General features: G+C 42.5%; 1 protein-coding gene and 3 pseudogenes across 1 annotated transcript; 2 read left to right on the top strand and 2 right to left on the bottom strand.

Moving 5' to 3' along the window:
* The first annotated feature begins 534 nt into the window (after positions 1-534).
* On the top strand, positions 535-1,257 carry LOC148019122 (glyceraldehyde-3-phosphate dehydrogenase GAPCP2, chloroplastic pseudogene; annotated as a pseudogene).
* An 8,635-nt stretch (positions 1,258-9,892) lies between these two features.
* Positions 9,893-11,237, top strand: LOC148019121 (glyceraldehyde-3-phosphate dehydrogenase GAPCP2, chloroplastic pseudogene; annotated as a pseudogene).
* Positions 11,238-17,021: 5,784 nt separating this feature from the next.
* Positions 17,022-17,888, bottom strand: LOC148019120 (CBS domain-containing protein CBSX3, mitochondrial pseudogene; annotated as a pseudogene).
* Positions 17,889-25,687: 7,799 nt separating this feature from the next.
* LOC148019119 (CBS domain-containing protein CBSX3, mitochondrial) lies at positions 25,688-26,570 on the bottom strand. The gene has a single exon (XM_087660637.1). It carries the CDS (start codon positions 26,177-26,179, stop codon positions 25,820-25,822), a length of 360 nt encoding a protein of 119 aa, XP_087516763.1. The 5' UTR covers positions 26,180-26,570; the 3' UTR covers positions 25,688-25,819.
* Positions 26,571-27,588: the final 1,018 nt, after the last annotated feature.

The following is a 27,588-nucleotide window of genomic DNA, read 5'->3' as shown; positions in this document are numbered from 1 at the left end:
CATAAATCGGGTAAGACATAACTCTAGGTCATCGCTTTCATATTCATTTTGATGATCATCCCGCTGTTCTTCGAGATTTTTGAGAAAAGTTCCTGGCTAACCAGGACCACCCAACCGTAGGACAGACCCATGGCCCATCCTCCGCACTTTCCTTGGTTTGTTTTTAGTTATGTAATTATCTAATACATTGATTTGACATATAACAATCAACTTCTTTAATTAAACCATTAAGCACTGGTTCCTTCACATAATCTTATCATGTGACATAGAAAAACAATATCAAGCAAGTTCTTTATTAACATTTCATCATTTTATCTTTGAAATACAATGAGTTCCGCCCGTTGTCGTATTGCTGCGCATTCGAGGTGTGAAAACCACTCGAAAGTTGTGTGTGCGATTTGATACTTTGTGCATACTTAGTTGTTGTGATTACATTTATTCTCTGCGTATGAGTATAGTAGCGAGCATGAAGGGTTGCTTTCAGTCTATGTTGAACTGGGTCAAGGAGAGAAGACATTACAACTATTCAAATAAATGCACGAGGAGGATATCTCTCTGGATAGTATCACACTTGTCTGTGCTTTAAAAGCTACAAAGAAAGTAATCATATCAGCACCTTCTGCAGATGCCCCAATGTTGTGATGGGTGTTAATGAGGAAAAATACAAACCAGAGATGCAAATTGTATCAAATGCCAGTTGTACAACGAACTGTCTGGCTTCGTTTGCAAAGGTTATACGCCAAGAGTTTGGAATTATTGAGGGTCTGATGACTACGGTCTATGCAACTACTGCAACTCAAAAGACAGTGGATGGTTCTTCTGGGAAGGCAGGGGTGCAGCACAAAACATCATCCCTAGCTCAACTGGTGCTGCAAAGGCAGTGGGAAAGGTTCTATCTGCGCTGAATGGCAAGTTGACTGGCATGGCATTTAGAGTTCTGACTCCTAATGTTTCAGTTGTTAATTTGACTTGCCAACTGGAAAAAGATGCTTCTTACGATGAAGTTAAGGCAGCAGTCAAAGCTGCGTCTGAAAGCTTAATGAAAGGGATCCTTGAATATACTGAGGATGATGTGGTCTCTACCGACTTTGTTGGGGATGAGAGGTCCAGCATCTTTGATGCAAAGGCAGGCATTGCTCTGAACAAAACAAATTTATGAAGTTTGTGGCATGGTCTGACAATGAATGGGGCTACAGCAACCGAGTGGTGGATCTCATCAGCCATATTGCTTTGGTTGCTGCTGGCAAGAAATATTGAGATCTTCTAATCTACGCGACTTCGAGGTTGGGCCTGTCATTAAGCTGGTGGTTTTTGTGTAACACTCAAGAGCATTCCCTATCAAGGTCACGGAACCAAGTTTTTTTTTCTTTTTCTGGGACAGAGCCGCGCTTTAGGGGAAAGGAGCCGCGCTTTGGGGGAAAGGAATACGCTAATCTAGGGGAAAAAGAGGAGGAGTGCAGACAGAGGAATGGAAAGACGGAAGAAAAAGACTGGGGTGAAAAAGCCTTGTGGAAGAGAGAGGATGGGGAAGAGGAGACAGTGACGATGAGGGACGAGGCTTGAACGGAAAAGCATCGGCTATAGAACAGGAACACGAGAAGAGGAGTGACAACACAAACATTGCTGTGATGCAAAGAGACTAGAAGGCTGCAACGAAGATGAAGATGAAGATGAAGTGGAGTAGAATTCGATGACAAAGCAGACGAATTTGCTGTGATAACAGGATCAAGACAAAGAAGCAACAATCGAACTGTCTTTGAACTCTGAAGATCGGGGCAGAAAGCCTTCTGTATGGATGTGGACAGGCACCTATTCTTTCTGGGAACTGTCCAGGAGAGTTGGCCCTGCGTCTCCCACGGCGCTTTCTCTCACTCTTTGAGCTTCTTCCCAAATTGGAGGCTGTCACACAGAGTGTTTTTTTTAAATTATTTTTTTTCAAGCTATAATCATGGGCCACTTCACTTCCTCCTCTATGTAGTCGCAACCTAGATGGGATGTAGGATAATCAGACATTGTTGCAATGAAGGCGAAGTCAAAGGTGATGAAGCAGCAACAACTGAAAACGAAGGGAGGAAAGCGGATGACGAGGTTTGTCTACCGGAATGATTATGGCGATCAGAGAAGCAACTTAAAGACCATCTCGACAAGACTTCAGACATAATGTCAGAGAAGGATCAAACAAGCAGCAGGAAAGATCCCTTACCAATTAAAGCCGTACTACACAAGGATAACTCTTGCTTGATTCATCGACATAAACCAGCGATGCAATTCTTTGGTAGAAGGCCACCCCATGAAAGATAGGAATAGGCTAACGTTAACAAAGTCAATATACCTTTACGCCTTCCCTGTCAACGTGCTTCGTCTTACTTTATTATACATAGCCTGATCTACATGCAACAGTCTCTCTATTTCCACCATTTTCATCTGGATGTCTTTATCTGCCAGCAGGAAATCTATAGTTTCTGCATCCACAACTACTTGACCTTTATGAAAGATGGCTCTAGAGCAGCTACAGGTTCTTACAGTAATATATTTCGAGTGTTTGGCATCGTGGATGAGCAGAGGTGCTTCAAGGAAACATATAAATTAAAAAAAAATGGTTGAGTATCATGTTACTAAACTTCTCACATTGCAACTGGATTAGGCACTGTGGCCAGGGCCTTCTTATTTCTGCTAGCTATTCAGGCCACCTTCTGAACTAGTTCTGCTTTATCATTGCAGCAGTATGCTTCCTTGCAGGTTCTGTTCAGAATGCAAAGCATATAAGGTACTATACCTATAAAATGAGTGATGGAAGACAATCTCAGTGTCTTGGAAAGAGAAGGGTATTTTGTATAATCTACAGTTGTGGAAATTTCTCATGATGCATCCATTGTACAAGAAGAACTTTTTGAACCTGTTCTGTATATGTTCAAATTCCAGACTTTGGAAGAGCAACAACAATGAATAATTCTGTATTACAAGGTTTGAAGAGTTCAATCAAATTGTCATGATTTGAAGAGCTATTCTCAGTTTTCATACTGCTCACGAGAAGGAGGCACAGTTTTGTCCATTGTTGCAATTACATGTAAATGATGCAAAAGATAACTTGGCAGTAATACTATTGTTATTTGGCATCATATTTGCCTTGATTATTTGCTTCAATTGATCTTCTATCTTGGAATTTCTCAAGAACCTCAGTGGTTGCGACTTTGCTTTCAAAAACCCTTCGACAACTTTGGTGAACCCGACGTGAAAGCGTCGCAGAAATTTCAGGATGGGAGATACTTCAGCCTCTATTTCAGCTTCCTCTACAACTCCAGCTGCCTCTACTTCAGCTCCATCAATGACTGCTGCGTCAAGTACTTCAACGGAGGATCTAAAACAGATTTTGTAGAATATGTCCATGTATATGCAGCTCCAACATCAGCAAACACAATTGTATATGCAGCAGCAACAACAATTGCATCAACAACAGTTGTCTCAGCAAAGGCAACTCTATTCGGAGCAGGAGAATGCAAACAGCGCGACTAAGGCTATTGAAGCAGTTGAGAGTGAGAAGAAGCTATTTGACGGGCATAATGTTTCAGCATATTTGAAGACATATGAGATCAAGATGGGGTTTTTTGGAGTTCCTGCTAGACTTATGAGTAAGTACTTCCTTCGTCTTGTCACACCTGCTTTGAGGACAAAGGTGACTGATCTTTTTATTCAAAACACACATTGGCAAGATTTTAAGAAGGCTCTAAAAGAAGAATACTTCTTTGAGGACTTTGGTATGGCTACTCGGCGGTCATTCCGAGAGTGGGTCTACATGCCAAACAAAGGACTTGCTGCTTCGGAGTTGATTCGAGAATTCGAAGAGAGGTATAGTCAGCTTGATGCTATTGAACAAAGAGCATTGGATGTTGAAAAAGTTGAGCTTTTCTTGCAAGCTGCAGATCCTGCTCTTCAAGAAGAATTGGGTGAGCTTCTTGAAGATCGCACGAAGCCTATGGGTCTTAAAACTGATTGGCAGGATGCTCAGGATGCAGTCTCGACTTTGACCAAGAGGAGGATATGGAAGACTCGCCTACAGAATGGTTCCATGACACCTACACCATCATCTGCTCCTATGCCTACTTCTATCCCTGTTCTTTCTTCTTCTCCTCAGCCAGTTTCTTGGCCTATGCCAGTGCCTATTGTTTTTACTCCACCTATTCCTCCTGTTCCACGACCGATGCCTACACCTTCTGCTCCAAAACCATCCGCTCCATCGGTGCCTACTTCTCTTGATGACATAATCAAAGGCATCACAGATTTGACACTTGAGTCAGTCAAAGCGGAGTTGGTGGGTAAGTTGAAGGAGCAGTTTGCTTCGACTGTGCCTACTACTTCTTCTAGTGCTCCTACTGCACCTAGGAGTGCTCCTAGTGCACCTAGGAGAGATCAGAGATGTATTTGGTGTGATAGTACGGAGCATCAGCATTGCAGGGATTGTGACTCTTTCCAGGATGCAAGGAGGCAAAATTTGGTATATTGGGGACAAGATGGTAAGATTTGGTTGACTGAGACAGGAGCTCCACTTGCTACCAACTTTGGTAAAGGTGGAATGAAGAAGTTAATAGAGGACATGGCTGCGCGTACCTCTTATGTGACAGCTAGAGGTGATGCTTCTGCATATGGAGTACAGATTGAGAAGGGATCAGAGACTCAGTCCGCACTATGGACTTATGCTATGGAGACTGCAAACAAGGGAAAAATTCAGCAAACTGTTTTGACTAGCGCAGGCTCTAGCATCAGATCAGAGACAGGTTGGGACTCACCTGTTGACAGGTATTCTATTTATGCTTATTTGGCTAAATCTCATGGTGCAGATGTATTTGTTGAGGAGAAGCGTAAGAGGGATGAAGAAAATCCAAGTGCAGCTAAGAAGACTAGAGGGGGTGAGTTTGTTACTCCACCTACTACAGGACCGTCTTCACGATCAGGGCCAGATCGACAGATGGAGGATGCTCAAAAGAGGGAAAAGAGGCAAGAGCCTAGAGAGAGAAAGCAGCCAGGATTCAGATTGATGTCCGATATTGAGACATCTACAGACATGAAGAAAATCTTTAATGATAAGATACTTGGCAGTGAGGTGACTTTCACTATTTCTGAGATTTTGGGCATCCCAAAAAGAGAGTTTCAGGATCAGTTTCAGGAGGTCCTGAAGAGGAAAAGACATGCATTGTCTACTACTGATACACAGGGAGTTTTGATTGGAGAGTTGGATGAGGATGATGATGAGGTTATGGTTGATAATGCTTCTGTTTTGCCACAGGTAGAGAAGAGGGTTCAGCCTATGCATTATGCTAAAATTGATGAGCCTGTTTTGATACCGCGTAGTCACTTTTCGCGGAGCCATTGGGCTAGGGCAACTACAGAGACGATGGTAAAGGTTGGAGAAAAACAGGTGCCTTATGTTGCATTGGTTGATCATGGTTCAGAGATTAATCTCATAGTTCGTGGAGTTTATGAGAGTAACAGATGGCCTATGGATGTAGAGCATGGGTGGCGTATGAGAGCCGCCAATAATACTGCAGGTGATTTATATGCTGCTTGCCCTAGTGTCAGGGTTTCTATTGGTGATGTAGAGGAGGATTTTCATTTCTTTGTGCAGGATTCATGCTCTTATCCTATAATTCTTGGACAGCCATTCATTACAGAGATGCGCATGGAAACAAAGGTCATGGATGATGGATCTGCTTATGCACGGATTCGCAGTAAAGATGGTATGAGAGCAGTTCAGTTTATGACTGTATGTGTGAACCATGTTAGAAACAGAGATACTCTCAGAGATGCACCCTTACCCACTGTGAGGGATTCGGGTTTTCATTAGGTACCGCCATTTCGCGAGACGACGGTGGTACAGAGGAGAGGAGATTGGAGTTCTCGCCTCCTGGCAGCGATGTTTTCTCCTCCGGTTATGTTGGGATTTCAGCAAACAGTTCGATGAGTTATCAGAAGACTTCTAGGTTGTCTAGAGCTGCCAGGCAGTATATATGCAGGAAGGAGAAAAATTTGAAAAATGCAGGAATTTTGGAGGATGATGAGCACATAGATGGGATGTATGACAGTGTGATTTGTGCAGATATGATGACAAAGATGGGAGATATGCTGAAAACTGATATGCTGAATTGTCATGGTAATGTATTAGTGCAGTCCCTGGACATGTTTCATGAAATTGCAGATTTTATGTCACAGATTGAGTCAGAGGCTGAGGTAACTCAGCAAAGAGTGTTGAGTGCTGAAGAAATTCAGCAAACAGAGTTTCCAGCTGGTTATGATCAGCTTTCAGAGAGACAGAGGGCTGAAAATTTTCAGCCAACAGAGTTTACTGCTGAAATATTTCAGCATTCAAAGTTTGGGGCTGTTCCTATGCAGTCCATAGAGTAGAGGGCTGAGAATATTCAGCCATTGGAGTGCAGAATTGCTGTTTTACAGCAAGGTTTATGTAATGCAGAAGAGCATAATGAAGCCAGGGTTGACACGAAATACAAAACTGTGGATAAGAAGGTGAAGCCGGTTGCTGTACCGCTTCCATCTGACAGTAATCAGCAAATAGAGAGGGCTGCTAAACAGCAAATTTTGAGGAATCCGGAGCATATTGGTCATAAATTTTCAGCAGAGACACTTGCTGAATTAAAAATTGGAAATGGTGATTTCTTGTTACCCATGGAGAAGCAATGCTTTCAGGAGATGCTTGAGCGTCATGGAAGGGGATTTACTTTTGTCCCACATGAGATTGGATGTGTGAATCCTGATATTGTTGCTCCTATGGTCATTTTTACTATTCCTCATATCCCATGGAATCTCCGACCTATTCCAGTGTCTAAAGCACACTTGCCAAAGCTGATTGATTTGTTGAATGAGAAAATCAGGATGGGAATCCTTGAGCCTTCATCTGCACCATACTCAAACAGGTGGTTTACAGTTCCAAAGAAGAATGGTACTCTTCGATTTATTCAGGACATGCAGCCAGTGAACAGAGTTACTATCAGGAATGTTGGTATAGGTCCAGTTGTGGATGAGTTTGCAGAGGCATTTGCTGGACGTGCCATCTATTCTTTGGGTGATTTGTATTCAGGATATGATCAGTTTCAGCTGGCTTTGGAAAGCAGGGACATAACCACCATGAGAACTCCTATTGGGCTTGTCAGGATGTGTACCTTGCCTCAAGGTGCCACTAATTCTGTTGCGCATATGATGAATGCCATGCATAAGGTCCTTCGTGATTACATACCTCAGCTTACTATGCCTTTCTTGGATGATGTGCCCATTAAGGGGTGTGCAGAAGAAGAGAAGAATGAGAGCCTAAATGAGCAGGGATGCAGATACTTTGTGGCTGATCATATTTCAGCATGTGAGAAGATTTTGGCCAGGTTAGAAGAAGTGAACTTGACACTTTCAGGGCAAAAATCTGTTTTTGGAGTGAATGAGGTTGTCATTGTTGGACATATGTGTGGATATTATGGCAGGAAACCCTCACCTGATAAGGTGAATGCTATAGGCAAGATTGCGGAGTATTGTTCTACTACTTCAGAGGTACGGAGATTCATTGGTGCTTGTGTGTTTTATATGATTTGGATACCTCATTTTACACACATAGCAGATTGTTTGTATCAGCTGCTTCGAAAGGGGCAGAAATTCTATTGGGATGAGAGCCATACTAGAGCCATGCGGAAATTGAAGAAGTTATTGTAGAATTCTCCTACTCTCAGGAAAGCGGATTATAATTGTGATAGGCCTATTGTATTGACAGTTGACACTAGTCCAATTGGCATAGGTTGGGCTGTGGGTCAAGATGATGCAGATGGAAATAGGTATGCTATTCGGTCTGGGGCGAAAGTCCTAAACGAGAGACAGAGGAGATATCCGCAAATCAAGAGGGAGTTATTGGGGATTGTCACGGCTCTCAAATGTGACAAGGAGTACTTTATTGGAGCTTCAGTTGTGGTAGAGACAGATTGCTTACCATTGATTGGCATGATCACGAGTTGCTCTACTCCGGATATAGCCATGTTGAGATGGATTGCATACATCAAGTCATTAAATCCGGAATTTAAACACATAGCAGGGAAGGATAATCTAGTGGCAGATATGTTATCTAGAGCTAGATATGATGATGAGGAGACTCTACTTGCAGAAGAGGATGATGCAGAAATTTCAGCCACTATGGTTGATCATGTTTGTCATGTCTATGATATTGTGGCTTTCACAGAAGAGCTCTATGTTGGAGATTGGTTACAGATTGGCAGGTACCTTAGTACACTAAGCAAAAGAGATGAATGGACAGATGAAGAGTTCAAGAAGATCAGAAGGAAAGCCTATGGTTATTTTCTCAAGGATGGATTTCTTTGGAAACATCTGAAGAAAAGAGGCGGATTACCTTTGCGGGTTGTCTGCGATAGAGAGACACAGTTACAGGTGATGGGGGAGTTTCATGAGAGTCCTTGGGCTGGTCATAGAGGAGTATGGGCTACTTATGAGAAAATCAAGGAGAAATATTGGTGGAAAGGTATGTACAGAGATGTTTCTCACTTTGTTGAGACTTGCAGAGACTGCCAGATGTATTCAGTAGTGCGTCATAGAGATGAGCTTCATCCGACCTATCCGCTATGCATTCATTATAAGTGGGTAGTTGATTTGGTTACCATGCCTATGGGTTTATGGCAGATGAGATACATTGTTTTGGCTAGAGAGGATCTTACTAATCATGTTGAGGGCAGATCTTTGAGAACGAAGACCACTAGTGTAGTGTGTAAGTTCTTATTGGAGGAAATTTTCTGCAGGTATGGTTGTGTGGGTAAGATCACTGCGGATCGTGGTGCATTGGATGCAGATGAAGCTAGGGAGTTTTTCTCTCAGCTAGGAATCAAATTGGCTCTAACCACAGCATACAATCCAGAAGGAAATGGAAAGAGTGAAAGAGGGCATCCGCCGATAGTGAAAGCATTAGCCAAAGCATGTAGAGGACGGATTGGAGAATGGCCAAGACTTCTACCATTTGCTTTATGGGCTGATCGTACGACTCATAGTGTTACCACAGGATATATGCCTGCAGAGTTGATGTATGGTCAGAAACCTGTTATGCCGATTGAGACTTGTGCTTTGACTTGGTCAGTTTTACCTTGGCAGGAGGATTTGACGAGAGAGGAGCTCTTAGCTCTTTGGATTCGACAGTTGGAAAGGAGACCTGAGGATATTCAGCTAGCTATTGACAGGTTGAAAGTTGCTAGACTAAGGAACAAGGACAGGTTTGATAGCAGGCATCGCTTGCGGCCTAGAGCAATAGAAGAGGGAGATTGGGTATTGGTCTTTGATAGCAGCCTTGAAAATCAGCATACTGCACTTTGGAAGATGGTGAAAAGATGGTTTGGGTCATACATAGTCAGACATGTCTTTGATAATGCAACATATGAGCTGACTGAATTGGATGGGACAGTGCTTAGAGTGCCTATTGCTGGAAAAAGAATCAAGATTTTCAAGAAAAGAGATGATGAGGATTATGCATTGGAGGAATTTTCAAGAGAAGAGCAACGACAAGAAACTCCAATGGAAGAGACAGATGATATAGCTGATAATCTTGTTGATCTACCGGAAATGCATAACGAAGAGATTGATTTGTTTGTGGATCTTGATGATAACGATCATGGGTAGTTGGCCCATCCGGAGGATGCGCAGGATTAGAGGGGGTGGATGTCGTATTGCTGCGCATTCGAGGTGTGAAAACCACCCGAAAGTTGTGTGTGCGATTTGATACTTTGTGCATACTTAGTTGTTGTGATTACATTTATTCTCTGCGTATGAGTATAGTAGCGAGCATGAAGGGTTGCTTTCAGTCTATGTTGAACTGGGTCAAGGAGAGAAGACATTACAACTATTCAAATAAATGCACGAGGAGGATATCTCTCTGGATAGTATCACACTTGTCTGTGCTTTAAAAGCTACAAAGAAAGTAATCATATCAGCACCTTCTGCAGATGCCCCAATGTTGTGATGGGTGTTAATGAGGAAAAATACAAACCAGAGATGCAAATTGTATCAAATGCCAGTTGTACAACGAACTGTCTAGCTTCGCTTGCAAAGGTTATATGCCAAGAGTTTGGAATTATTGAGGGTCTGATGACTACGGTCTATGCAACTACTGCAACTCAAAAGACAGTGGATGGTTCTTCTGGGAAGGCAGGGGTGCAGCACAAAACATCATCCCTAGCTCAACTGGTGCTGCAAAGGCAGTGGGAAAGGTTCTACCTGCGCTGAATGGCAAGTTGACTGGCATGGCATTTAGAGTTCCGACTCCTAATGTTTCAGTTGTTGATTTGACTTGCCAACTGGAAAAAGATGCTTCTTACGATGAAGTTAAGGCAGCAGTCAAAGCTGCGTCTGAAAGCTTAATGAAAGGGATCCTTGAATATACTGAGGATGATGTGGTCTCTACCGACTTTGTTGGGGATGAGAGGTCCAGCATCTTTGATGCAAAGGCAGGCATTGCTCTGAACAAAACAAATTTATGAAGTTTGTGGCATGGTCTGACAATGAATGGAGCTACAGCAACCGAGTGGTGGATCTCATCAGCCATATTGCTTTGGTTGCTGCTGGCAAGAAATATTGAGATCTTCTAATCTACGCGACTTCGAGGTTGGGCCTGTCATTAAGCTGGTGGTTTTTGTGTAACACTCAAGAGCATTCCCTATCAAGGTCACGGAACCAAGTTTTTTTTGCTTTTTCTGGGACAGAGCCGCGCTTTAGGGGAAAGGAGCCGCGCTTTGGGGGAAAGGAATACGCTAATCTAGGGGAAAAAGAGGAGGAGTGCAGACAGAGGAATGGAAAGACGGAAGAAAAAGACTGGGGTGAAAAAGCCTTGTGGAAGAGAGAGGATGGGGAAGAGGAGACAGTGACGATGAGGGACGAGGCTTGAACGGAAAAGCATCGGCTATAGAACAGGAACACGAGAAGAGGAGTGACAACACAAACATTGCTGTGATGCAAAGAGACTAGAAGGCTGCAACGAAGATGAAGATGAAGATGAAGTGGAGTAGAATTCGATGACAAAGCAGACGAATTTGCTGTGATAACAGGATCAAGACAAAGAAGCAACAATCGAACTGTCTTTGAACTCTGAAGATCGGGGCAGAAAGCCTTCTGTATGGATGTGGACAGGCACCTATTCTTTCTGGGAACTGTCCAGGAGAGTTGGCCCTGCGTCTCCCACGGCGCTTTCTCTCACTCTTTGAGCTTCTTCCCAAATTGGAGGCTGTCACACAGAGTGTTTTTTTTAAATTATTTTTTTTCAAGCTATAATCATGGGCCACTTCACTTCCTCCTCTATGTAGTCGCAACCTAGATGGGATGTAGGATAATCAGACATTGTTGCAATGAAGGCGAAGTCAAAGGTGATGAAGCAGCAACAACTGAAAACGAAGGGAGGAAAGCGGATGACGAGGTTTGTCTACCGGAATGATTATGGCGATCAGAGAAGCAACTTAAAGACCATCTCGACAAGACTTCAGACATAATGTCAGAGAAGGATCAAACAAGCAGCAGGAAAGATCCCTTACCAATTAAAGCCGTACTACACAAGGATAACTCTTGCTTGATTCATCGACATAAACCAGCGATGCAATTCTTTGGTAGAAGGCCACCCCATGAAAGATAGGAATAGGCTAACGTTAACAAAGTCAATATACCTTTACGCCTTCCCTGTCAACGTGCTTCGTCTTACTTTATTATACATAGCCTGATCTACATGCAACAGTCTCTCTATTTCCACCATTTTCATCTGGATGTCTTTATCTGCCAGCAGGAAATCTATAGTTTCTGCATCCACAACTACTTGACCTTTATGAAAGATGGCTCTAGAGCAGCTACAGGTTCTTACAGTAATATATTTCGAGTGTTTGGCATCGTGGATGAGCAGAGGTGCTCCAAGGAAACATATAAATTAAAAAAAAATGGTTGAGTATCATGTTACTAAACTTCTCACATTGCAACTGGATTAGGCACTGTGGCCAGGGCCTTCTTATTTCTGCTAGCTATTCAGGCCACCTTCTGAACTAGTTCTGCTTTATCATTGCAGCAGTATGCTTCCTTGCAGGTTCTGTTCAGAATGCAAAGCATATAAGGTACTATACCTATTAAATGAGTGATGGAAGACAATCTCAGTGTCTTGGAAAGAGAAGGGTATTTTGTATAATCTACAGTTGTGGAAATTTCTCATGATGCATCCATTGTACAAGAAGAACTTTTTGAACCTGTTCTGTATATGTTCAAATTCCAGACTTTGGAAGAGCAACAACAATGAATAATTCTGTATTACAAGGTTTGAAGAGTTCAATCAAATTGTCATGATTTGAAGAGCTATTCTCAGTTTTCATACTGCTCACGAGAAGGAGGCACAGTTTTGTCCATTGTTGCAATTACATGTAAATGATGCAAAAGATAACTTGGCAGTAATACTATTGTTATTTGGCATCATATTTGCCTTGATTATTTGCTTCAATTGATCTTCTATCTTGGAATTTCTCAAGAACCTCAGTGGTTGCGACTTTGCTTTCAAAAACCCTTCGACACCGTAGGCTTGTCCATAATCTGCCTGAAGGCTATCTAGTAATCTGCAGGGATCACTATTCCAAGCTTCCTCCCGTAAACTAGTATGCGGGCCTCGAGATCCAATCCCGAGTCACGTTACGCTCTTGCGCAGGACCTGGAAGGCGAGGGATTTACGGCTAGAGCCCCCCTTGGCACCCAAGCGTCCTGCGGCTCCAAGTAGAGCTCAATGGAAAGACCTCTCGTGGTGGGTTTGGTCCATGTTCCCGGCGCGGTCAACAACCCCCTTGGTTAGGGTTAGGCAGGCAATCGGGGGTAACTGAAACTGCCTCTCCCTTCAGGCCTTCAACCTGAAGTATAGGTATTCATTTAATTTGTAATTTATAATTCAAACAGTGCTAAAAAAAAATCTCTAGCAAGCACAAACATTTCCATTAAAATCTATCGTGTTGTTTGGCAAACTGTTAAGGAATTATTCTTTCCTTTTGAGTGTATCAGCACTCGTTCCCAAGGTGTCTTGTAACTTGGTGGGATCCTTTATAGTCCAGTTAGGGCGTACCTTATTAACCCAACTTGGTCAACCCTAAAGTTCATTAGATGCTTTAGTTTCCTGTTTATAACTTTCCTTATTTAGAAGGATATTCACGAATACGTCCTTTTTCCAGATAACTTGCGTAAGGATCTGCCATCCTTGTTGAGGTTATTTACCCTTTCGTCATGTAAACCAGTCACAAGACTACATGACTTCATACTTGCTGCGCAAGTCCTGCATTGAAATAATCCGTTTAAGTTTCTTTAAGCTGATGTATGTCGAACCTAGAGTTTCTTTTTAAGAACCTCAGGGACAAACCCTAGTTCCTTATCTTTACGAATTTATTGACCCTACAATAAGGAAAGTAGTCAAGTGCTTAAGGTATAAACGTTTCTTTGGTCTTTAAATCATTTCCAAGGCATATTTTTCTCTTCAACATGGTATTTCTAAGTTTAGATTGGTTTGGTTATCTTTTGGAAGGTAATATTGATCGCCTTGTCACGATTTTGCTATCCTTGTGATAATTGACTTTCCAGTCGATACAGTTCAATTTAATCTTCCTTTTTCCTTGCAGACGAACTCATGCCAAATAACAATCATTTCCTCTGCTAAGATGTGCAATTAGCAATGATAACTTCCTAGTAATTTGAGCAATGAAAGAAACCTTTCATGAATTTAATCATTTACAATGATTCGTTGCAAAAAGGAATAGGACTAATGGTGCAAGATACAATTTTTATACCCTCAAGATTTAACTGAAATATACTACAATAGTAAATAGATAATCTTGCTCATAATTCGTTATAATGCATGATGCTATTCAAAGGAAACTATGTTCTATACATTATCATTTATAAGCTAAACTCCTTCATTATAAATAACTCGGACAATTATATCCTATCCCTAACAATTTCTCTTTGCATGATTGACTTAAAACCGATTTAAAGCTGAGAAAAAAAAACCTGGTTTTGGGGTGAGATATCCACATGGATACCGGGAGATGACCCTCCCGCAGCTACTCCTTGGACTTTCTTAGGCGGCATCGCAGTTCGAATGTGAAGGTAGCTTTTACTCTTTCTTCTGGATTTCCACCGACTCTCTTTCGAGGCAAGGTACCGTTTGAATGGTTGATCACGAGAAGGAATGATAGGACCTTAGATTCTTAAATTCTTCGGAAAGGGAAAGAATTACAAAGCCTAAGAAGGCCCTATAGGGTCTATACTTGGCAAAAAAAGTTTATGGGTAAGTGTGGTTTTGCAATGAACCCTTGGAGAACTTTGGGCTTGGGGTAAAAGGTATAGAAGGCACTTATTCTCTTTCCTTGCACTTCCTCTACTTTTATTTTCTTCTCCTTCCCTACTCCTTCTCCTTCACTCTTTTTTTTTCCTCCCTTTTCACCCTTCTACCTCCCTCTATTACTTCTTTCTTACCTCTTTTATCTTCTTCTACCCTATTTCACTCTACTCTTCTTTCTCTACTTTATCTTCTTCCACCCTTCTCCTCTCTACTCTTTCTCCTTCACCCCTCTTCTTTTCTTTATCTTCTCCCCACCTTATTCCTCTGTACTCCTCATGGGACAACATCCGGGGCCCATGATGATGGTTTGGATTTGGGGTCTAGGGGGGGGGGGGGGGGAAAGAAAGAAATAATGGGGACACGGGGGATTTAAAAAAAAGGCTTAGGGTGTTGTGTAAAAAAGAGTTATGAGGGGGGGGTGAAAAGGTTAAAAGGGATATAAGGGGGGGGGGGGGGGGTGAAAGGGGGCTTGGGAGGAGGCCTTTAGAAGTTCTAGAAGCTTCTAGAGCTTCAGGTTGCAATCGTGGCAGGGAGGGGAGATGGAATGACGAAGTCGAATGTGGCCCGACGGCCGTGACCCAGCGATCAAGTGGCGGCTCCTTGTACCAGCGGCGGTCTGATCACCAGTGGCGGTGGCGATATGGCGGACCTTCCTCTCTTCTCACAGCATGTCGACGGCAGTAGTATTAGATTCGTCCCTCCTTCCTTGCAACTATGGCCCTTCCTCCTTATATAGGGGAGGGGAGGGAATCCTTCCCCCCTCACCTGTCAGGCTGCATGGTGCGGGAGCCAAGCAAGCTCGAGTGAGGAGCTTGCTAGCTCCTCCATCCCCCCTCACACATGCCAACTCGATGCGCCGCCGTGGGGTGAATATAAAAAAATTCTTTTATATTTTTAATATATTACATTCTCTTCCCCTTAGAAGAATCGAGATGTCCTCATCTCGAGATAAACTGGGGATGTTGATGGTTGAGAGTGCCTTCATCTACCCAGGTGGCATCCTCTTCGGAATAATCTTTCCATTGGACGAGGCATTCTCTCTAGGTTCTAGATCTTAACTGTCTCTCCCTAACATGTAAGATCTTATTCGGCCTTAGTTCAAGGACTCCTTGACTAGGCATCACAATTTGTTGGTCATCGAGTACATGGTTAGGGTTGGGTACATATCTTTTCAATAGGCTGATATGGAGTACGTTGTGAACCTTTAGGTTCTCAGGGAGTTGCAATCTATAAGCATTGGGTCCTAGGTATTTGAGGATTTTGTACGGCCCACAATACCTTGGACTTAGCTTCTTGCAATCTCCTAGGGATAGAGAACTCTTTTTAGGGCGTACGCGAATGAAGATCATGTCTCCTTCTTCGAAGACTCTATCTTTATGCTTCAAATCTGCGTATGCCTTTTGTCTATCCTTGGCCGCTTGTATGTCTTGTCTTATTGACTTTATTTGATCATCCATCTCTTCCAACATCTAGCTTGACGCTTCAACCCTTAGGGTTGGATCAGAAAAGTTTAGAGGACTTCGACAATCATGACCATATAATGCCTGAAAAGGGGTCATCTGAATGCTCTGCTGGTAAGAAGCATTGTAGGCAAATTCAACTAATGGCAAGGATTGAATCCACCTCTTCGGCTCTCGACAGCAGTATGCCCTAAGCATATCTTCGATGATTTGATTTACTCGCTCTGTTTGGCCATCCGTTCAGGGATGGTAGGCTGTGGTAAAGCAGAGTTGAGTCCCAACAGCTTCAAAGATAGCTCTCCAGAAGTGTGATGTGAAGAGAGAATCTCGATTCACTAATGATTCTTCTGGGTAACCCATGTAGCTTGAATATCTCCTTAATAAACAATCGTGCAATGTCGGAGGCTTTATAGTTTGTCTTTACTGGAATAAGGTATGCAACCTTAGTAAGCATGTCAACCACAACCATGATGGAGTTGTATCCTCCCTGGACTTGGGGTAAGCCTACAACAAAATCCATATTGATGAATTCCCATTTCATTTGAGGGATGTCAAGCGGTTGCAGTTTCCCTAGCATCAAGACATGTTCGGCTTTGATACGTTGTCGTAGATTTCGTGTAAGGGCTGTTGAACACGGAGTTCAAGGTACAGCAATGGAAGAGACTAACAAGAAGAAAATTGAATTGTTGATGCCAAAGTTCACTATATTCCTTGTCAAATGAGTTACAAGAAGTTCATGTTCAAAATAATCAGAAGTTCCTCATAAACTGTTTACATTCAGGTTTTTGAAGACAGTTATGTCTTTAGTACATAGGCTTGAGGAGATTTGAAGAGTTCTGTTGGGCAGCAAATCTGAGCTTTTTCTCGCTTTAAACATTGAGCAATCAACCCAAAAATCAGCCCAACATTCAGCATCAGTTCAAGATTATTTTTAGCATTCAGATTTCAGCAAGATCTTGCCACAATACACTCAACAAAGGAGTCATAGGTTTTCCACAAAAAGGAATGTCTAACAAAGGACCCTTTGATAGGTTGTATTACAACCTGAAATCAAGCCTCCAGATAAAAACCACCACATCAGTTAGGATTGCACTATAGAGATATGCTTTCTCCCATGCTTCAAAGATCTCATATTTGGATTTTGGAGCCTTTCACTCAGTAAACCATCAGCAACAACTAGCAGATGGTACCTATTAACCTCCAAAGACAATTGAAGTCAGTGAAACCTATATGGATACAGTGATCTCCAGGTTTTGGGGCTTGAAGCACAAGATTGCTGAATCCCATTTCAACAACCATATTGATATGTTTCTGTTTTAGTATCCACCCTGAATGAAGCTATTCAGGCGCTTCAACTCTTCTCGATGTTCATCCACCACAGCACGCACTACATCACCAATCGAAACCATTCCCTTCATTTTCTTTCCTTCAATCACTGGAATGTGTCTGATCCTTTTATCTGTCATCAGCTCCATTGCTCGCAGAACTTTGGTCTCTGGAGTCACTGTGATAAGCTTATTCTCCTCAGTCATGATATCACCAACTTTGGTTGTTTTGGATGACCTACCCTGCACAATTATCTTTCGCAAGTAATCTCTTTCTGTGACAATCCCTGCAATAGCCTGCTATTCACCTGGCTTTACCACCAGAAGAGCCCCCACATTGTGTTGAGTCATAGATTTCACAGCCTCGTACACTGAGTCCTTTGTTGTACAGAAGAGCCAGGAACCATCAGCTTTCTCACCCTTGGCTTTCAAAATATCAGAAATAGTTGTGCTTTCAAAGCCAAGCTCTTCCAGGCGCTCAGGGGCTCCAGACTCAGACCGCTGGAAAATGGCAGGTCGTGCAGAGGGGCTGGCAACTCGAATATGTTGCAGCACGGATTCTTAGAGAAGCCTTCCTTTGACGGAGAAAGACCTGGCAATTGCTTGCATTTTGGCCGGTGATACAATGACAGTAGAGTATCTGCGTGACAGTGTTGCATCTTCCTGAGCAGCCAAGTTGCACGAACGCCGCAAAAGTTAAGCTATGTCACAAGCATCTTGTACAGGCAGACCCTAGAGAGAGAGACAGGAAGAGCTCCCCATTCGAATTCTTCCACCTTCGTATCCTGCCTAGGCGGCTCCTGACCAGTCCCCCCCTCTTTTCGTTTCGAAAGCGTCCTTCCTTTTCCTAGCTTTTCTGCAAGCCCGCCATTGATAGCATTTCAAAAATATCTCTCTTTTCTTAGCTTTTTCCCTCATTCCGGCCCTTGTATAAAGGTCTGACATGAGCATATAAGCTGAGGCATCATGTGAGTTCAATGAGACAATTTTGTCAAAGCATTGCTGTGCTAGCAATATGTCACCATGCCTTTTGCATTAATTTAACATTGACATCCAAGCAACAATATTATTTGCAAGAGGCATATCTTGCAGCAACTCTGCTGCCTCCTTTAAATGTCCTTCTTGTAGCATATCTTCAAAACACTTGCACCAAGGCTGTCATGTTGGAGCAAACTTTGACTGCAGAAACAAAAGTGACTTCATTGGGTTGTTTGTAAACAGTCACCTTTTTCCTCAACCCTGAAGTTCCTGGTTTTTGACCTTCATACTGAGATGTATAGCATGTGGTGATCTTAAAGACTGTCATTGCACATAGAGCTAGAACAAATAGCATCAGGACAAAGATCCTTTGACATCAGTTTTTCATATTTTTCTAATACACACACATCATGCATCCAAACAAAATCATACACATGCACTAAGGGAATATGTACACTGGATGCAGATTATCAAAATGCGTCACACAAACAATGAATCACACGCAGAATTTAACACAAATGCACAACAAAAGAAATGGAGGTGTATACGACTCGAATGCGCAGCAACACGACATCCACTCTCTCTAAACCTGCGCATCCTCCGGATGTGCCAACTAACCAGGGTCATTCAACTCCACAAACAGGTCGAGTCCATCTTCTGATTCTAGTAGACCTGTTTCTCCATCGGCTTCATCATCTATGTTTCCTGTCTCTTCTGCTTGTCTTTCTCCTACCTGCTCTTCTTCTGTCAATGCTTCAAGTGCATATTCTTCATCTTCTCTTTTCTTGAAAATCTTGACTCGTTTTCTAGCAATAAGCACCCTCAATATTGTTCCATCTAATTCAGCCAGCTCATAGGTACCATTGTCAAAAACATGTTTCACTTCATACGGTCCAAACCATCTTTGAACCATTTTTCTCATGCTACTATGCTGATTTTCTAGACTACTGTCATAGACTAGAACCCAGTCTCCTTTTATGGCTCTAGGCCTCAAGTGATGCCTTAAATCAAACCTGTCCTTATTTCTAAGACGGGCTGCCTTCAAACGATCAACGGCTAGCTGCACATCTTCTGTCCTTCTCTCTAGTTGACGAATCCGAAGGGCTAACAACTCTTCCCTTGATAAATTCTCATGCCACAGAAGAACACTCCAAGTGAGAGCACAAATTTCAGTAGGCATGACGGGTTTTTGCCCATACATCAACTCCGCAGGCATGTATCCAGTAGTCACACTATGTGTAGAGCGATCAGCCCACAATGCAAAAGGTAGTAATCTCGGCCAATCTCCAATCCGACCTCTACAAGCTTTTGCTAATGCTTTAACTATTGGCGGATGTCCTCTTTCACTTTTTCCATTTCCCTCTGGATTATAGGCAGTAGTAAGAGCCAATTTAATTCCAAGCCGTGAGAATAATTCTCTAGCTTCGTCTACATCTAGCTCTCCACGATCAGCTGTAATCTTGCCTATACATCCATACCTGCAAAATACTTCTTCCAATAAGAATTTACATACTGTAGTGGTGGTCTTCGTCCTCAACGGTCTACCTTCAACATAGTTTGTAAGATCCTCCCTAGCCAAGACAAGATATCTCATCTGCCAAAGTCCCACTGGCAAAGTAACCAAGTCTACCACCCACTTATAATGCATACATAGTGGATAAGTCGGATGCAACTCATCACGATGTCGCACTAAAGAGTAAAGTTGGCAGTCCTTGCAAGTCTCCACAAAGTGAGAAACATCTTTATACATCCCTTTCCACCAGTATCTTTCTTTGATTTTCTCATAAGTAGCCCACACACCTCTATGTCCAGCCCATGAGCTCTCATGAAACTCTCGCATAATCTGTATCTGCATCGCTACATCGAAAACTACTCTCAAGGGCAAGCCTCCTCTCTTTCTTGGATGCTTCCAAAGAAAACCATCTTTCAAGAAATACCCATAAGCCTTCCTTCTGATTTTCTTGAATTCATCATCTCTCCAATCAGCTCTTCGAGTCAATGAACTTAGATACTGTCCAATTTGCAGCCACTCATCAACATAAAGTCCTTCAATAAAGGCTTCAACAGTAGATACATGACAATCATGAATAAGGACAGAAGATGCAAGCTCTGTCTCATCATCTTCTGCAAGCATTGACTCCTCATCCTCATATCTCGCTCTAGATAGCATGTCAGCAACTGGGTTATCTTTCCCTGCTATGTGTCGAAATTCTGGATTCAATGATTTGATATAGGCAATCCACCGAAGCATCGCTATATCTGGAGTCGAGCAACTAGTAATCATGCCAAGCAAAGGCAAACAATCTGTTTCCACAATAACTGAAGCTCCAATAAAATATCCTTTGTCACACTTCAGTGCAGTGACTACTCCCCACAACTCTCTTTTGATCTGCGGGTATCTCCTTTGTCGCTCATTAAGAACTTTAGCTCCAAAGCGGATAGCATACCTATTTCCATCAGCATCATCCTGTCCCACAGCCCAACCTATGCCAATAGGGCTAGTATCAACTGTTAACATGATCGGCCGTCCACACTGATAATCCGCCTTGCGTAGAGTAGGAGCTGATTGCAACAGCTTCTTGAGCTTACGCATGGCTTTTGAATGCTTCTCATCCCAATGAAATTTCTGCCCCTTTCGAAGCAGCTGATAGAGAACATCTGCAATATGAGCAAAATGAGGAATCCAAATCATGTAAAATACACAAGCTCCCACAAATCTCCGCACCTCTGAAGTAGTCGAGCAATACTCTGCAATCCTGTTTATGGCATCCACCTTTGCAGGAGAAGGCTTTCTGCCATAATATCCAACCATATGCCCAACTATAATGACTTCATTAACACCAAAGACAGATTTCAGCCCTGAAAGTGTCAAATTTACCTCCTCTAATCGTGTCAATATTTGCTCACAAGTAATCAAGTGGTCAGCCACAAACTGTCTACATCCACGCAAATCAAGACTTTCATTCTTTTCTTCTTCTGCACAACCCTTAATAGGCACATCATCTAGAAAAGGCATGGTATACTGCGGAATATAGTCTCGAAGAACTCTATGCATAGCATTCATCATATGAGCAACTGAGTTTGTAGCACCTTGTGGCAAGGTACACATCCTCACAAGACCAATAGGTGTCCGCATAGTAGTAATATCCCTGCTTTCCAAGGCAAGCTGAAACTGATCATAACCTGAATACAAGTCTCCTAGAGAATAGATGGCTCGTCCTGCAAAAGCCTCAGCAAATTCATCCACAATTGGACGTGTTCCCACATTCCTGATTGTCACTTTGTTCACGGGCTGCATATCCGGAATAAATCTCAAAGTACCATTCTTCTTTGGTACAGTAAACCACCTGTTAGAATAAGGTGCAAAAGAGGGTTCCAAAATCCCCATTTTAATCTTCTCATTCAGCAACTCTATCAGCTTCGGCAAGTGTGCTTTAGGCACAGGTATAGGACGTATATTCCATGGTACGTGAGGAATAGTAAAGATGACCATAGGTGCAACCAATTCGGGACTAATGCAGCCAATTTCATGTGGAAAGAAAGCAAATGCCTTACCATGACGTCCAAGCATCTCTCTAAAACATTCTTTTTCCACTGGAAGAAAAAAATCATCATTTCCAATCTTCAATTCTGCAAGAGTTTCAGCTGTAATCTTATGTCCAATATTTGCAGGATCCCTCAACATAGGCTGCTTCATAGCTTTTTCAATCTGTTCATCACTATCAGAAGGAAGCGGACCTGCAACCGGCTTAACCTTCTTATCAACTGTTTTATATTTTGTGTCAACCTTGGCATCATTCAAGCACTCTTTTCTTTGCTGCAATTTCTGTAAATTTTCAGCATCTTTCAACTTTGTTGGCTGAAAAATTTCAGCCTTTAGCTCTATGGACTGCATGGGTGCAGCCTGAAATTCTGTATGCAGAAATTTTTCTGCATTCAACTCTGTTGGCTGAATGAATTCAGCCCTCGGCTCTATGGACTGCATAGATGCATCCTGAAACTCTGTATGTAGAAATTTTTCTGCATTCAACTCTGTTGGCTGAATGGATTCAGCCCTCTGCAATTCTATTAGCTGATCAAGATCAACCATAAATTCAGTTTGCTGAGTTTTCTCAGCCTCTAACTCTATTTGCAGCATAAAACCAGAAATTTCCTAAAACATATCCAAGGTTTGCACAGGTATGATCTTTGAACCCTTGCATACATCAGTTTTCAGCATTGCTCTCATCTCAAACAATGTATCTGCATAAGACATCCCTTCATACAATCCATCTACATGCTCTTCTGCTTGCAAAATACCTGCATTCTTCAACTCTTTCTCCTTACGACCAATGTACTGCCCGGCAGCTCTAGGCAAATCTGAAATTTTTTGATAACTCATTGAACTATATGAAGAAAATCCAACAAAATTATTGGAGAAAGACTGGCTTCCAGGAGGCGAGATCTCCTCTTTTCTCCGCTCCGTACCACTGGCGTCTCGCAAGACAGCGGTACCTAATGAAAATCCAACTCCTTCGCAGGTAGTGGTGCCTCACGTAAGGAGTCCCTGTTTCTCGGATGATTTACCCCAACAGTCATAAACTGAACAACTCGCATACCATCTTTACTACGTATCCGCGCATAAGCTGACCCATCATCCATCACTTTTGTTTCCATTCTTGCTTTTGTAATGAAAGGCTGTCCAAGAATAATCGGATAAGAGCATGAATCCTGAACAAAGCAATGATAATCCTCTTCAACATTACCAATAGAAATTCTGATACTCGGACAAGCAGCATACATATCACCAGAAGTATTATTGGCGGCTCTCATGTGCCAGCCATGCTCTGCATCCATAGGCCACTTGCCACTCTCATAAACACCTCGAGCAATAAGATTAATCTCAAAACCATGATCAACTAAAGCGATCAAGGGAATTTGTTTCTCTCCAATCCTTACCACTGTCTCAGTGGTTGCTCTAGCCCAATGACTTCGTGAAAAATGGCTGCGAGGAATGAGAATAGGGGTCTCATCATCTTCATACTGCATAGGCTGCACTATTTTCTCCAATTGCGGATTAACAGAAGCATTCTCAACCATCACTGCATCATCATGCTCTTCCCCAAGAGCTCCATGCCACAATCCCTGTAAAGCAGGTCCTTCCATCGCATGTCGTTTCCTTCGCAAAAGGTCCTGCATCTGATCCTGTATTTCTCTTCTAGCAATCCCAAGAGCCTCTCCAACAGTAAAAGTGACTTCACTATTCAAAATTCTTTCATGAAAAATCTTACTCATATCCGTTTGCATATCAAGGTCTGACAAGAGCTTGAATCCTGGCTCTTTTCTTGGTTGCCTCTTTTCTTTCTGCTTGTCTCCCATTGGTTGATCAGAACCTGTTTGAGCTGGAGAATTTGACATAGGTGGAGCTGTAACAGGTGGTGAAACAAAGTCACCCCCTCTAGTCTTTTTGGAGGAGCTAGGACCCTCCTCATCTCTTCTTCTCTTTTCTTCAACCATGGCATCTAAACCCTGCGTTTTAGCCATATAAGCAAAAATAGAATACCTGTCAACAGGAGAATCCCATCCTGTTTCTCCTCGGATACTAGAGCCCACACAAGTCATAGTAGAAGTTTGAACTTTCCCTCTTCTCGCTATCTCCAAGGCAGAAGACCATAAAGCAGAGTCTCCATCAGATTTCTGCTCAAGCTGGACTCCAAAAGCTGAAGCATCTCCTCTAACACTCACATAAGCTGATCGCGCAGCCATATCATCAACAAGCTTCTTCATACCTCCCTTACCAAAGTTCGTGTCAAGAGGAGTGCTAGTCTCTGTCAGCCATATCTTCCCATCTTGTCCCCAGAACACTACATTCTTCTTACGTGCTTCCTGAAAAGCATCACAATCTCTGCAATGTTGGTGCTCTGTACTATCACACCAAATACATCGTCGCCCTTTTCTTTGACCAGCTGGAAAAGCAGTCACTGGAGCAGGTGCTATAGCAGGTACTGACATAAGTTGCTCCTTTAACTTACCAACTTCAGCTTTCACTGCTTCAATCGTCAAATCCGCCAAGCCTTTAATAACATCATCTACAGATAAGGGCACTGGAGCAGCAGGAACTGGTGGATTCACAGCAGGAGGAGTAGGCTTAGGCAAAGAAGTTGCAGCAGGGGTAGAAGAAGAAGTCTCCAAGGATTTTTTAGGAACTGATCCTGTATTTCGATGCAATCTTACTCTCCTGCGCTGCTTCTTAACAAGAGCATTCACAGCATCAATGACATGTCTCCACTCAGTCTTTAAACCTGAATCAGTAGCTTGATCTTCCAAAAGATCATCCAACTTTTCCTGTAAATCAGCATCTGCAGCTTGCAAAAATAACTCCACTTTTGCATCTCCAAAGCTTGCTGTTCAGTCCCATCCAACTGATCATAACGGCTTTCAAACTCTCGCAGAAGAGCAGTAATAGAAAGTCCCTTATTAGGCATAGAAACCCATGCTAAAAAATTCCTGCGATTCATAAGACCTGTATCCTCCAGGAAATATTCATCTTTTAATGCCTTTTTAAATTCAGCCCAACCTGCATGTGCCTCTTGAATTTCTGCAATTCGACCTTCAAGAGCGCGCACCACGATCCGCAAGAAGTAGCGGCTCCAAACATCTTGAGAAACCCCAAAAAACTTCATCTTTTCTTCATATAAATGCAGGTAAGTTGACACTTGCTGGCCATTAAACTGCTTTATCTCCTGTTGGACAGCTTTCAAAGCATCCATAGCATCACTGTCTCGTTTTGCATGAGCTTGCTGCTGCATATACATGGTAAATGACTGAAACAGGTTCTTCATAACATTATCATCTGTCATCTCTTCTTGCGAGTCTCCCATCTTGCTGATGACGCAGCACTTTCACGTCGAGTTCACCAGAAATGTCGTAGATTTTGTGTAAGGGCTGTTGAACACGGAGTTCAAGGTACAGCAATGGAAGAGACTAACAAGAAGAAAATTGAATTGTTGATGCCAAAGTTCACTATATTCCTTGTCAAATGAGTTACAAGAAGTTCATGTTCAGAATAATCAGAAGTTCCTCATAAACTGTTTACATTCAGGTTTTTGAAGACAGTTATGTCTTTAGTACATAAGCTTGAGGAGATTTGAAGAGTTCTGCTGGGCAGCAAATTTGAGCTTTTTCTCACTTTAAACATTGAGCAATCAACCCAAAAATCAGCCCAACATTCAGCATCAGTTCAAGATTATTTTTAGCATTCAAATTTCAGCAAGATCTTGCCACAAGAGAAGACAATAGCAGTAAACAGCCGAGAATGGAAACACTTTAGCTGTATGATTTGAACCCAATACACTCAACAAAGGAGTCATAGGTTTTCCACAAAAAGGAATGTCTAACAAAGGACCCTTTGATAGGTTGTATTACAACCTGAAATCAAGCCTCCAGATAAAAACCACCACATCAGTTAGGATTGCACTATAGAGATATGCTTTCTCCCATGCTTCAAAGATCTCATATTTGGATTTTGGAGCCTTTCACTCAGTAAACCATCAGCAACAACTAGCAGATGGTACCTATTAACCTCCAAAGACAATTGAAGTCAGTGAAACCTATATGGATACAGTGATCTCCAGGTTTTGGGGCTTGAAGCACAAGATTGCTGAATCCCATTTCAACAACCATATTGATATGTTTCTGTTTTAGTATCCACCCTGAATGAAGCTATTCAGGCGCTTCAACTCTTCTCGATGTTCATCCACCACAGCACGCACTACATCACCAATCGAAACCATTCCCTTCATTTTCTTTCCTTCAATCACTGGAATGTGTCTGATCCTTTTATCTGTCATCAGCTCCATTGCTCGCAGAACTTTGGTCTCTGGAGTCACTGTGATAAGCTTATTCTCCTCAGTCATGATATCACCAACTTTGGTTGTTTTGGATGACCTACCCTGCACAATTATCTTTCGCAAGTAATCTCTTTCTGTGACAATCCCTGCAATAGCCTGCTGTTCACCTGGCTTTACCACCAGAAGAGCCCCCACATTGTGTTGAGTCATAGATTTCACAGCCTCGTACACTGAGTCCTCTGTTGTACAGAAGAGCCAGGAACCATCAGCTTTCTCACCCTTGGCTTTCAAAATATCAGAAATAGTTGTGCTTTCAAAGCCAAGCTCTTCCAGGCGCTCAGGGGCTCCAGACTCAGACCGCTGGAAAATGGCAGGTCGTGCAGAGGGGCTGGCGACTCGAATATGTTGCAGCACGGATTCTTAGAGAAGCCTTCCTTTGACGGAGAAAGACCTGGCAATTGCTTGCATTTTGGCCGGTGATACAATGACAGTAGAGTATCTGCGTGACAGTGTTGCGTCTTCCTGAGCAGCCAAGTTGCACGAACGCCGCAAAAGTTAAGCTATGTCACAAGCATCTTGTACAGGCAGACCCTAGAGAGAGAGACAGGAAGTGCTCCCCATTCGAATTCTTCCACCTTCGTATCCTGCCCAGGCGGCTCCTGACCAGTCCCCCCCCTCTTTTCATTCCGAAAGCGTCCTTCCTTTTCCTGGCTTTTCTGCAAGCCCGCCATTGATAGCATTTCAAAAATATCTCTCTTTTCTTAGCTTTTTCCCTCATTCCGGCCCTTGTATAAAGGTCTGACATGAGCATATAAGCTGAGGCATCATGTGAGTTCAATGAGACAATTTTGTCAAAGCATTGCTGTGCTAGCAATATGTCACCATGCCTTTTGCATTAATTTAACATTGACATCCAAGCAACAAGATTATTTGCAAGAGGCATATCTTGCAGCAACTCTGCTGCCTCCTTTAAATGTCCTTCTTGTAGCATATCTTCAAAACACTTGCACCAAGGCTGTCATGTTGGAGCAAACTTTGACTGCAGAAACAAAAGTGACTTCATTGGGTTGTTTGTAAATAGTCACCTTTTTCCTCAACCCTGAAGTTCTTGGTTTTTGACCTTCATACCGAGATGTATAGCATGTGGTGATCTTAAAGACTGTCATTGCACATAGAGCTAGAACAAATAGCATCAGGACAAAGATCCTTTGGCATCAGTTTTTCATATTTTTCTAATACACACACATCATGCATCCAAACAAAATCATACACATGCACTGAGGGAATATGTACACTGGATGCGGATTATCAAAATGCGTCACACAAACAATGAATCACACGCAGAATTTAACACAAATGCACAACAAAAGAAATGGAGGTGTATACGACTCGAATGCGCAGCAACACGACAGTGTTGGCAAGACAAACACTCAGTGACATATTTGAGAACGTCACCTTTAAGCCTCTCCTAATGGTAGCTCTTCCTAAAACACAATATTAGTGAGTTTGGGAATCTCCCAATTCCCATTTTTTGAATACTAAAAAGGTGGCACCCAGATAGCATGCCCATAAGTTTCTCAAAACCATATGATGTAACCTATCACTGGAAAGCACTTGAA

This window comes from Lygodium microphyllum, chromosome 20 (assembly GCF_053477565.2).
Source record: "Lygodium microphyllum isolate KBCC chromosome 20, Lygodium_microphyllum_v1.1.10, whole genome shotgun sequence".
Lineage (NCBI taxonomy): Eukaryota > Viridiplantae > Streptophyta > Polypodiopsida > Schizaeales > Lygodiaceae > Lygodium > Lygodium microphyllum.
This window is presented reverse-complemented; position numbering and strand designations above follow the sequence as displayed.